The following is a 12,898-nucleotide window of genomic DNA, read 5'->3' as shown; positions in this document are numbered from 1 at the left end:
GTGCAACTAAACTGACTGCTGATATTTACCTGTGTTGTAGTCAATGCCGTGCCCAGAGGGGGGTTAGAGGGTTTTAACCCCCCCCCCCCCCCGAAATGTTTGTCTGACTCATAAACACGTAACAAAAATGAATATAAACAAATTTTGTATGCGTTTTTTGAATTTTTTGTGTAAGACCCCTCCCCCCGATAAAATCATGGGTAAGGCCTTGTTTGTAGGATCATGCAAAACTGGGGTTTACTGAGAACACAGAATAATCTAGAATTTTTCTTACAGTAGAAAAATGAAGCGCTTTGAGATATTTTTTATGGTATGAATATAAAGCATTCTTGTTTTTCATGCGTGTGTTTTGTGCTTTCAATAAAGCTCTAGTTTTGCATAATAGTCCTTTCACATACTTTTTAGGACCTTTCACACAAGTATAACTCAAGACCCTACGTTAGGTTGTGCAATCTTACGGAGCAAGCTTTGTCCGTAACGTAGGAAGTACCAAGTAGACTCGAGCTCAACTTAAAGTTCTATCTTACGTAAGTTTATGTCACTTTATGGAAAACTCAGTATAGTAGCCACAAAATGGAATATTTGGAAGAACAGTTATCAAAATCTTCGCAGAAAATTTTCGCTAATCAGAACTCAAATCTCTATTTCATTCCCAATTCTTAATTCTTGATCAGTTTGCATAAGATGATTTTAGACAATGATTATGACGATATTATCAAGTTTTATATTATCCTATTGTGAAAAGACTTGTTTAATTACGAAAGGTTACACACCATAACGTAACTTAACTACTTAGCATCGAAAATGATGTACATAGTGTGAAAGCAGCATATTCCTATGAACATAGGGAAATATCAGCAATCGGTGTATTTGCACTAGTGTTAATGACATGTAGGCTGTGAAGTCATAATCTATGTTCGTTTAAAGTTTCAACTCCCCTCTTTACTTCCATAAAAAAAAAAAAAATTAATTAGATTATACTGGAGGGCATTAATGCCAAACAGACCATGTCAATGTCTTGCATTTTTTTTTTTTTTTGAGTAAAAAGGTCATTACTTTCAAAGAAGGGTTCAAGGGATTATCAACATTTGCTGTGTATCCAATCTCTGGTTGAAGTTCAAAGTTTTGTCCACTATTTGTCAGCGAATGTTAAGTGAAGCTCACCATTTTGTCAGCATTTTTCTCTCTTGTATCTTAAAACTTGGGTCCATATAATGCATAACTCCTCAAGTGAACAAAACACTTCCTGTCTGTTTTAATCGATGGTTCGGTATCAAACTAAATCAAGTCTATTTTTGTCACACAAAACTCAATTCATAATATTTTAAATTTTCAGAGGATTGCATTTTCGGAATTTTTGAAATTGGGAACGTGAAGTGAAATTCAACATTTTGTGAGCAATTTTGTCTCTTATATCTTAGAATTTGGTTCCTTAAGCTCCATTAATCTTAAAGTGATCGTGATTTCTTCCAGTTAAACAGCTTAAAATCGATGGATCATCATTACCTTGAAGCAAACTTTTGTCAAAAAGACCATCTGAATTCACAACATGACTCCCATAGTGAATTTTAATGTTCCTGTCAGCTTTAAGCAGTAGCCCAGCATCAGCCTGAACCGAATTTATTTTTTATTAAAAGAGTCTCTGAATTTATAATCCGCCACGTTCCACGTTCACATTTTGGAAATTTGTGAGCTTTTGAAAATGTACATATGAATAGAAGCTCACTATTTTGACTGTATTATTTTCTCTTGTATCTTCGAATTTGGTTCCATGACTCCATGACTCCTTAAGTGACTGTGATTAGTTCGTTTCAGTTTAAAATTAAATAAAAAAAACAAGTTTTTTAAACTGAAAGTATGGAGCGACATTAAAACTTAAAACGAACAGAAATTATTCCGTCTATGAAAGGGGCTGTCCCCTCCTCAACGCCTCACTTTTTACGCTAAAGTTTTTTATTGTTTTAAAAAATAAAGTTGTGAGACAAAGTCAAACTTTAGCGTAAAGAGTGAGGCGTTGAAGGGGGGACAGCCCCTCTCATATACGGAATAATTTCTGTTCGTTTTAAGTTTTAATGTCGCTCCTTACTTTCAGTTAAAAAAACTTGTTTTTTTTATTTAATTTCTGATCGTTTTTTAGTTAATGCAGCTTTTATTTTGGCTCGCCGTCATTGAACAAGTAAAGAAAATTTGCATAAAAATTTTACTTTTCTTTTGCTAAATGGCTGTCTCTAAATTTGGTTCTGACGTAATTTACAAATTAACTTACGTAACGAACTTCTATATTCGTATATTTTTCTTCTGGCAAAAAATACACAATTGCAGATTTTTGCAGATATGAGCTTGAAACCTATGTAATAGGGTTTTCTGATACGCTGAATCTGACGAAGTAATTTTCATTAAAATTTTTTCACTTTTAGGGGATGTTTCCCCCCTCTTTAAAAAATCAGGTAAATTTTCTCAGGCTCGTAGCCTTTGATGAGCAATACTAAACTTAATAAAATGCATATATTTAGAATCAGCATTATAAGCCCATTCTTTTGATACATTTATTGACATCAAAGTTCCGCTTTTAAATGTTTCGATTACTATTGAGCCGTATCGCTTGTTTTTTTTTTAATTGTTTTTTTTTTATTAAGTGTATGTTATTACGTATATGAGGGGGTTCTCCCCTTAGTCAATACTACGCTATTTACGTTAAAAGTTAAAAATTTTTTTAATTAACAAACACCAGAATCAAAAAGGACGTTTAATTTTAATAGATAGCTCGTTTGAAAGCACTAAAAAAAACAAAAAACTGTAGCGTAAAGAGCGGGGTATTGACTTGGGGGAGAACCCCCTCATATACGTAATAATTTCTGTTCATTTTAAGTTCTAATGTTGCTTCTTGCTTTCAGTTGAAAAAACTTGTTTTTTTTAATCTAATTTCTGATCGTTTTTTAAATAATGCTTGAAAATCCGGCGCCCCCTTCATAGAAATGTCCCTTACCACAAAGAAACATCCACCACGGAAAGATTCTCCAGAGTAACCCCCTCCTCCAGGCCCCCCCACCAGAAAACAAATTATTCCTGAAAATGTCTGTATACTTCCCAATAACCAATACAATATGTAAGCAATGGGCAAAGTTCAGAACTTGCAGCCCTTCCCCTGGGAACTGTGGGGGATTAAGTCATCTTAAAAGACATATTTATTAGGTTTTCGACTATGCTGAACAAAATGGCTATCTCAAAATTTTAATTGGGTGACTTTGAGAAAAAAATGAGCGTGGGAGGGGGCCTAGTTGCCCTCCATTTTTTTTTGTCTCTAAAAAAGGGCACTAGAACTTTTAATTTCCGTTCCAATGAGCCCTCTTACGATATTCTAGGACCACAGGGTCAATACGATTACCCCTGGGAAAAAAACAAAAAAAAATAAATAAACACGCACCTTTCACACGCGTGATCTTTCTTCTGGCAAAAAATGCAAAATTCCACATTTTTGTAGATAGGAGCTTGAAACCTCTACAGTAGGGTTCTCTGATACGCTGAATATGATGGTGTGAATTTCATTAAGGTTCTACAACTTTTAAGGGGTCTTTCCCCCTTTTTTCGAAAATCAGCCAAATTTTATCAGGCGCATAACTTTTGATGGGTAAGATTAAACTTGATGAAACTGATATATTTGAAACCAAAATTAAAATCTGATTCTTTTGATGTATCTATTGGTACCAAAATTCCGTTTTTTAGAGTTTCGGTTACCATTGAGCCGGGTCGCTCCTTACTTACTGTTCGTTACCACGAACTGTTTGATAATGGATCAGCATCTATTTTCGCAACAAGAAACTGTCCCAATTCGTAAAATTCAGACAAGACAGTCTGATTTTTTTTCCGTGCGATGGTAGATTCCTGTTGTGATTTTTTCTTCCTTTGTTTTGAGCGTTGTTATGTTGTATTTTTAATTTGTTTTTGAGTTTTGAGATGTTGCTTTTGTGTTTTTTCTTTGCTCCATCTGGCTTTTGTAACTGGCAACTTTTCAGTTCGTTCATTTATTCCTTCATAACATGCTACATTTCAGATTTATTTAATTTTATTTTTTATAAATTAATTATATTAATTTAATTTTATAAAGAATGACAATGACTCAAGTGAGGTCATTTTATTTTGGCGGCCTTTATTTTGATAAAAACGATAAAAAACCGTAAAGAAGAGAAAACAATAAACATGCCAGTGAAAGAAACGCAGATTACAATGCAAATATTTCGGTCAAGACCTCCGCTTGACGGTCCTCAGTGCAGAGTATTAAAAAATACCGATAAAAATCCAACGATAATATAAAAAAAAATAAAAACAAACACAAAAACTAAAATAAGACGACCCTCTTGAAGTAACGGTAAAAGGGTAACTTTTCACCCTTTTCAATGCAAACATTTGCATTGTAATTTGTGTTTTTTTTTCACTAGCTGTTTTTATCCTCGTTTTCTCTTCTTTGCGGTTTTTATCGTTTTGTCATGATTAGCCAGTGTGGTCTCAGACATTATTTACTTTATTTTGATGGTTATTTTTCCCTTAGTACTGAGTGTGGAAGTGCCAAGCCTTCCAGAATCTGCACATGCCTTCAGAATGCAGAATAACTGAGAACCAAGGAACCACATGATCCTAGAATCACTAAATTCCATAATGCCTTATCGACCATTTCCGAATTACTTTAGTACTTAGAATTCCACGTCTAAGGGTGCAATTTGTCATGATCTTGCCCCAAAACATAGGATGAGGACGAATTTCCCACTTTTAGACTAATAACAGGTAAAAAACCTATATTTTAAGTTCAACATTTATAGGATTGGGAAAGGGCTAAAATCTATTAGTTATCCGGGGTTTTGGGAAAAAGTCAAACACCATCACTATTGTTGCGTAAGCAGGGCCACCGATTCACGAAAATGTAAGGGGGGAGGATATGTTTATTAAGATCTAAGGGGACAATTTCAGTTATTCTTTTTTAAATGAAAATACGAAAAAAGGTATTTCTGAATGGAAACACGAAAAAGATTTTTTTTTCAAAATCTAGGGAGGATAAAAAATCTAGAATTTATTTGCCCACTCCCTCCTCGCACAATTGGCGCACCTGCCTGTGAGGGATTTATCAATTTTGGACGATGTACTTCTTAATATTTTTCTGAGTTTTTATTAACTTTCTCTTCTTTTTCTTCTTTTGTTAACTTTTTCTTTTGTTGACAGAATGTTAGTTTGATCCTTTTTTTTCAGGTAAAACGAAAATTGTTTCAACTGAGCGATTTACAGAGTGATGAAACCGGGAAAAGCCAAGAATTTTGTATCTCTTGAATTTTGTATCTCTTGAAATTTTGTATCTCATGACCTTTGTATCTTTTATTTACCGTCATGGAAAGGCAGTGTGGTCTTCAAAAACACCTATATTTGCATCTCTTCAAACAACTTCCATTATTAATAGCAGCGAAAGGCACCTGACTGTGTTATATGAAGCTTATTGTGTATTAATTGCGAGGGGACGCGCAAGGAGGGGCAGAATGGGTACCCACCATTGAATACTAAAGATATAAAATAGTGAAAATTCTGTAACAATATGGATTAATACAATGTTTTGCCCCCCTCCACCCAAAAAATCCTCCCAAAATCCTCCTTCCCCCAAATGGTAAGTAAGGTGGAGCCCACCGCCTGCACACTTCGAAATTTTGAACGGTAAATTATAACGCAAGGATACAACGGCCTCTTAACATTCGATTGCACAAATCAGCCCAGGCCAATAACATGTAAAACCCCTTTCTGGACCAGAAATTACATGGGAAGTTTGTCCCCTTTCTTATTACGGCAGTGGGTATGGCATTGACCATCTAAAATAGCAGCCAGACTAATCTTAGATGGCGCTGTCACCAAAGTCTAGTTTCACTAATGTTTTCTAATGAGAAATTGCTACTAGTTAACGAACATGTGGTAACCTCGCGTGATATCTCACCATAGAATTAATAATTACAACAGTAGGTTTATAACAAAATTTCCTACTCCTTTATAATATCCCTTAGGCCTACCGCTTTATCTACAATACTAATTAAAATGGTTGTTAGATTAATTCCAAGTAGGAGAAGCTTGTATAGAACCAGGCTGATTTTATGATTCTGTTAAAAAAAAAAAAAAAAAAAAAAAAAAAAAAAAAAACAGGTCAGTATAGAAAAGTAGTGGTTGTCATTAGTACAATCTGGGTAGTTAAATTTTGACAACTCTTATATTCGGGGAAGGAGGTAGTGGAGAAACTCAAGCCTCCAACCACCTCAAAACGAAAAAGAATCTACTGAAAAAGGCAACTATTAATGGGTACTTGTATGATAAAACCCCCGACTACTAAAGTTGTTCATTCATTGACGCATTGCAGAACAATTCTTTTTTTATTAGTTTCTTTCAGCTTAGCTTGAGACAAGACAAAGAGAAGTGACAGAATAGATGTAAAATGTATAATTTGGGCTACATATTTGCACATTAAGGGAGGGGGTGGGGGTAAACTATTTGGACACTTTGAAGTTAGAAAACAATTCTTCCTACATAATACGCAGAATAATTTTACCTATCACATAATGCATGCAGATCCGCTATACTTTATCCCCCCCCCCTAATGTGCAAATATATCGCCAAATTTGTTTCTAAAGTATTATATTTTCATCACACTTTGGTATGTTTCATTAGGATTGAGCGTCAGAGAAACATATTAGAAGAATATTAGGTCGGGGTATATCATACAAGTACCTATTAATGCATAGTTTCTAGTTTTTTGGGGGCAAATTTCGCCATTCCCACTCCCTTTAATAGACATAATCCGCACAGATATGTTTACCCAGTTCAAAAATGTATTTTCTGGAGACCTGGTTCCAGATTTAGTGAAAACTGCATAAAAACGGAGTCACATGTTTGATCATTCAAAAACATTAGTCACTGTTTTATCACGCTTTTGTTGAGTCGCCAATGACCGCACAGAAAGGTTACAACAGCAACCAGCTTCAAGCCTTATTGAATTTTGAGAAAAGGCGTTTAGTTCAAGAAACTTGCCCACAGCCATTGCAGCTCAGCAGAAGTTGTTTTTTGCTACTAAAAGTGAAAATAAGACGTAACACGAGGTGAACGACTTGATTTTTCCTGCTTAGTACCTGTTTGATTGAGATCGATAACCTATTAATGCATCTCATTTGTTATTTTTTTATATGGAAATTGACAGCTTCTAAAGCTTGCAAAAATTGTAAATGAGAATTTTACTAATATAACAATAAAATCCTTAAGAAAGGTTTTCAACATAGTTTTTTGCCTTAAGTAAAGGCCAAAATAAAAAGTGAGATAGTTTGGATAAAGTGACAAATAGTTCTATTGTTAAAAAAAAAACAATATAAAAAATCTAAGCCTTAAACAAAAGCTGATCTGGAAAATTAATCGTGTTTAAAATGTTCAGGTACTTAAAAAGGATCTTAAAAAGGATCTTTTAAAAGGATCTTTAAATTTAGGATCTTAAAAAAGATCCTATCTTAAAATTCGTCGATTGCATTTTCTAAACTGAAAAAAAAAGGCTATGGCAAAAAGAGAACCATTGACGAAAATAGCAAAATTTTCGCGTCTGGAATTACAACTCAATTCTAAAAATTATAAACAGCTAAATGTTTTCAACTGCAATCCAAAAGAGCATGCAGAACCTCAATTCTGGCTTGTTATTGGAAGCCATGTTTATTTTGGAGACCAGAAAGTCCCTTGACCAAAATCCGATGACTATCTTAAGCCTAACATTTATGTGACGACTAAAATCATAAAAAAGATAAAAGGAAAATAAAATATAATCAGCATACTTACCCAAACAAGCGATGGGGTACGATGGATTCTGCTCAAGATCAATCAACAGTATTCTGCAAGCAGGGGCGGATCCAGGATTTTTTAGGGGGGGGGAGCAAAATAGGTTGACCCGAGAAACTTGCGTTAGGAGCAAGTTTAATTAACGCAAACTTGTGTTAACTAAGTAAATTACACTACTTTAGACTACCCCAGGGGGGGGGCGCCCCCTTCTGGACCCGCCACTGTCTGCAAGAACTTTTTTCAGTTTTGGAGGCAAAACATGTCCTATAAAGCCTCTAACTTCTACTTCAACAAAATTTTTTGTCTCCTTAAGGTCAGACTTCCATTCGTACTAGCAAGGGCGGATCCAGGATTTTTTTCGGGGGGGAGGGTTACTAATTTTTTACTCAGTTTTCGACTAATTTTACTGATTTTTACCTAGGTTTTACTAATTTTTGACTTATTTTCGACTCGTTCAAAAATTTCGGGGAGGGGGGTTCAAACCGGGTAACCCCCCTCCCTGGATACGGCCTTGCGTACTAGTGACAAATGTATGTATTTACCCACTAGTACTCGTGCACAAAATTTAAAGGGTTAAAGAACAGGTAGGTACATAAGCGAGGGAGGAGTCTTTCTGCTCGAATGATATCTAATTACTTATTGTGATTTGTCCTATGATTTTTACATTTTCCTTGCGGTTTGATTGTTTTTGCGTTTTTTCAATTTCCCCTAGAATCCTGGAAGGTCTTCCAGTGTGGAAGCCCATCAATAAAATACGCCTTCCCCTTAGATGTTTCGTCGAAAATTTTATTAGAATCGTCAAGATCTTTGGCGACTCTCCGGTCATATTCCCCCGTCTTCAGATTTTTATTTAATCAACCCTAAAAGTAATCCATGAAAACAAGCAGCATTACAAAATACTCAATATAACTCAGCAAAATCTAAGACGATTACACATTTTATAAATTTGGTTAGCCCTTTTAAGGTATTTTGGCTAGGTCTACCACAATTTCCCCTGTTGCTTTGTTTCAATCACGAATGCTAACAATGTGAAAAAAATACATTACTGTCTTATAGGCCTACTTCTGTGTTATAAAGTGTGGTTGAATTCCATTGGTTAACTTTTCTGACGTCAATCGTCACATTTGTTTGAGCTAATCCCACTATTCCTGAAGCGTATGCCAGAAACCAAAAACCCCACCTTTTACCCGCTGTTGTATTTACTGTGTCAAATTTTGAGCCAATAAAAGAACGTACAACCTGATTCGTTCTTTTGTTTCACTTCTTAAGCAAGTAAAAAGAATAAACAGTTTTTGAGCATTTTTTGCAAGTAAACCCTCTGTGGTTTTAAGAAACGCACTCCCGGACGTCTCATAAAAAAAATCCATTCCCAAAACTTTGGCAAAATAAAGGATTTAATTTAAATAATTTGTTCTCAGTAAATAAAGAATCCCCATGAGCTAATTTGCTTTTATTTTATATGTTTTTAAAAATTGATCTTGTGTCATTTATTGGGCCAAGTTGCTTAATGTCAATTATACAAACTGTTGGGTTTTTTGGCAGCATTAAACATTGATAAATGATGAGGCCCAAACACAGGATTTTACTTAGGGAGTTAGTAAGTTTAAAGGAATTTCAGACGATACACCTCCTGACTTCCAAATTGACACATCCAAAATTAAGACAACCTCGTTACTTCAAAACAAGAGCGGTGGTCTCTGGTTACGGAAAATGATACAACAAAGAGAATAATAAACTATTGATGTTCTCAAAAGGAGGAGTAATAAATATAAGAAGGGTTAAAGCCAGATGCCCCTTTGGGTATGTTAGTACATGCATCTGAGAAAAAGTTAGGGCTATACCCAGGGCCGTATCCAGGATTTTGTTCGGAGGGGGTTATTATTATTTTTCTTTCGGGGGTGGGGGGGTTACACAAATTGTGTTTAAAGACATCAAAAATTTGTTCATATGTATTTTTGCACGTTTTACGAATCGGACAAACATTTTTGTGGGGGGGGGGGTTCAAAACCCCTACCCCCTGGATACAGCCTTGGCTATATTTCTGATTAATTGTCTTGTGAGGATAATCATAATCTAATACAAAAAAACAGGGTAGCATTTCCTTGTTCACTTAATCTGAGAGTGAGTTTGTTGCTGCCCTATGCGCTCCACGTTTACGGCTTTTGCTCCCAACTCGCCTGGAGCTCTACGGACATTTTGGGACTGGGTAATACAACTGTAGGCTCATTTATTTGGAAGGGGTGGGGGTGGAATTATGCAATCTTCGTTGAATTTTTAGAAGATCAGTTTTTCTTATAAGAATATGAAGAGCTCTATTTAAAATTAGTTAAATAGCTTCTTTCTTCCCGCTAAAAAATGGATCTTAGAATCCTAAGAACAGCCTTTACAAAAATAGTATGAAAACTGGCTTTTATTTATACATCCCTAGATCCAAGGACACTGAAAGAGGAGGACATGGGCACTTCACATTCTCTTAAAAGACCAGAAATATACAATATGTTCAACAACTTGTCTCTCTCGTTCGGAAAAACATGGCCCTCTCCTAAAGATAATCTTCAAACCTTATCCCCCCAAGATTTTTTACTTATCCTCCTTCCACTCGTGAAAATTTCTGTGGGTAACCTTGCCTATATTGAACTAAAATTCTCTCTCTCAATCGCTCATATTAAAATATACTGGAGATTTTTTTCTTTTTCTTTTTTCCACTGTCAAAATAACAAACCTGTGTTAACTAGGAGAATAACGAGCATAAGCAAAAAAAAGCACACTTTTGAGAATAACGAAGATAAATTTAATTGATTAGAAAGACTTATCGGCTTCTTCTAATTTCCTTTCTAATTAACTTTCTAATTATCTTTGCTGCGAATTCCTTTACCTCTAGAGCAGATAAAATTTTGTTCATATTTTCTGTAGCAAAGCAGAAGCGTATATCGTCAGTCAGATATCAAAAAGATCGTATTTCCATTATTGTAAATTTTCAAGAGAGCAAATAAAAAACCTCACAACTTTTTTCATTTCCCCTCCGATAACCATAAAACAAAAACGAAATGATATATAAAACCAAAGCATATCAATCTGTTTTTGTTTTACAGTTATAAGAGGGGAAATGAAAAAGTTGTGAGGTTTTTTGTTGCTCTTCAGAAAATTTACAATTATGGAGATATTTCCTTTTGATACCCGACTGGCGATATACTTTACGAGAAACTTCAAATTTTGCAAAATTTATCCAGCAGGAAAAACAATATACCACCTGTGAAGTTTTGAGGCTTTTCAACAGCATGAAATTACTAGAAATACACTTGTATCTGAACCTCTACTGTGACAGCATTTCCAGAGGAAGTTACAAGTCCTTTTAACTTTTGACCTTGCACACAGCGCGCATTGAAAGATTTAGGGACTAAACTTCCCAAATTATATTATTGACTTACGAATAAAGTGAATACACCACTCGATGCCCTTTTTTATGCTCTCCAAATATAATAATAATTTTTGTCGGAAATGAATTTTACCCCCACCCCTTATATATACCAATTCAGGGTACATATTTGCACATTAGGGGGAGGAGTGGGGCAAATTTTATTTCTGGTGTAAATGGGAGGTAAATTTAAACTTTACCTCCACCCCCCTAATGTGCAAATATATACCCTGAATTGGTATATACATATAGGGGTGGGGGTAAAATACATTTCCGACAAAAATGATAATTATATTTGGAAAGAGCATAAAAAAGGCATCGAGTGGTATATTCACTTTATTCGTAAGTCAATAATATGATTTGGTAAAAATTTACCAGGGACTTACCTAGTTCAGGCATAGAGCTGGTCGGTTCATCCTCTTCTATCTCTTTTCTATTTTTCTTCATTGTTCTACTTTTATCCTTACTAGAAGATACAACTTGTATCGGCGAATAGGGAACTTTAAAGCCTTCCTTTCCCATAGAAGCCGTTATACTTGATACAGTTATAATAACACCCCCTCTACCAACGGGGGGACACTTGGTATCTTCACGTTTTATTTCATTTGATTGAATTCTAGCCCCAAGACCTTCGTATGCGAAATCATCTTTGGGTTCTTTTTTTACTTTTTCATTAGCAACGATAACACCAACACGAGAGGACGGTTCCGTTTGAGAATCATCACTTATAGATTTTTCACCCTCATTGTTTTCATCAATCACTAATGTGTTTGGACTATCACTTTCCATTTCACGAGATTGACAGTCTATATTGGTAGGCACCATTCCCCAAATTTATTTACCGCCAATCATAATCACACCAATCAAAAAATCACAGGGCTTTCTGAGCGCTTTGCAAGTTCGGGAACAAATGTCAGTCAGTTCCTTTTTGTCCCCAGATGAGTGTTCGACCTAGTATCTTGTTCTCTTACACGATTACTAGCACAAATTCTCTGAACCACATAGAGAAGAGAATGATTTTGGCCTTGAAAAAGTACATCGCCCGGACGCTAAAACCGGTGCCAAATTAAAATTTAAAAAATCACTTTTTATGCTCGACTACGGTTATCTGGTTCAAATAAACTAAAAGTGAAATGTAATTTCTTTCGTAGGCTATATGGGATGCATATGCCATTGACTTTGTTAAGTTCAATGAGGTTCTTGTTAACAAGTCAAAAACCTCATTTAAAATTTTTGCAATTGACCGTACTAGTATATACTATGTTCCATTGAAAATGTCAAGTTTTTAGTTATTTATTGATTTTTAGGTGGCTTGGGTGCAACCATATTTTCTTCTAAGGGGACAAAAAGTCCAACCCCTAGCTCTGAGATTCTAACCTCCTGGAAATCACAAAAATCTCACTCCTCGAAATGAGATATAAAAAACCAATAGTTATATTTGACTATGATTATCTGGTTTAAATTAAATAAAGTTGAAATGTAATTTTATTTCGTAAATGGGATGAATATGCCATTGAATTTATTAAGTTCATTAAGGTTCTTGTTTCAAAGTGAAAAACGTCAGCCGAAATTTTTGTAAGAGACCGAGCCAGTGAATACTATTTTGCACTGAAGATGTCAGGTTTTTATTTATATATGGTGTTTTTTGTT

At 35.1% G+C, this 12,898-nt stretch overlaps 1 protein-coding gene and 1 long non-coding RNA gene across 2 annotated transcripts in view; one reads left to right on the top strand and one right to left on the bottom strand.

The window, feature by feature from the left end:
• The window catches only part of LOC148945653 (uncharacterized), a 53,836-nt gene extending 48,481 nt beyond the window's left edge, over positions 1 to 5,355 (top strand). The window contains exon 3 of the long non-coding RNA XR_016142641.1: positions 5,239 to 5,355. This is a non-coding gene — a long non-coding RNA (uncharacterized LOC148945653). The remainder of the gene's footprint in view (positions 1 to 5,238) is intronic.
• Positions 1 to 12,212, bottom strand: part of LOC148945652 (ecdysone-inducible protein E75-like) — a 91,465-nt gene extending 79,253 nt beyond the window's left edge. Inside the window, exon 1 of the mRNA XM_089098488.1 lies at positions 11,635 to 12,212. Coding sequence (XP_088954614.1) covers positions 11,635 to 12,073 — 439 coding nt within the window. The 5' untranslated portion in view covers positions 12,074 to 12,212. The remainder of the gene's footprint in view (positions 1 to 11,634) is intronic.
• Positions 12,213 to 12,898: the final 686 nt, after the last annotated feature.

This window comes from Artemia sp. Qi Xiang Cuo, chromosome 12, assembly GCF_049724085.1.
Source record: "Artemia sp. Qi Xiang Cuo chromosome 12, ASM4972408v1, whole genome shotgun sequence".
In the NCBI taxonomy this organism is placed as follows: domain Eukaryota; kingdom Metazoa; phylum Arthropoda; class Branchiopoda; order Anostraca; family Artemiidae; genus Artemia; species Artemia sp. Qi Xiang Cuo.
This window is presented reverse-complemented; position numbering and strand designations above follow the sequence as displayed.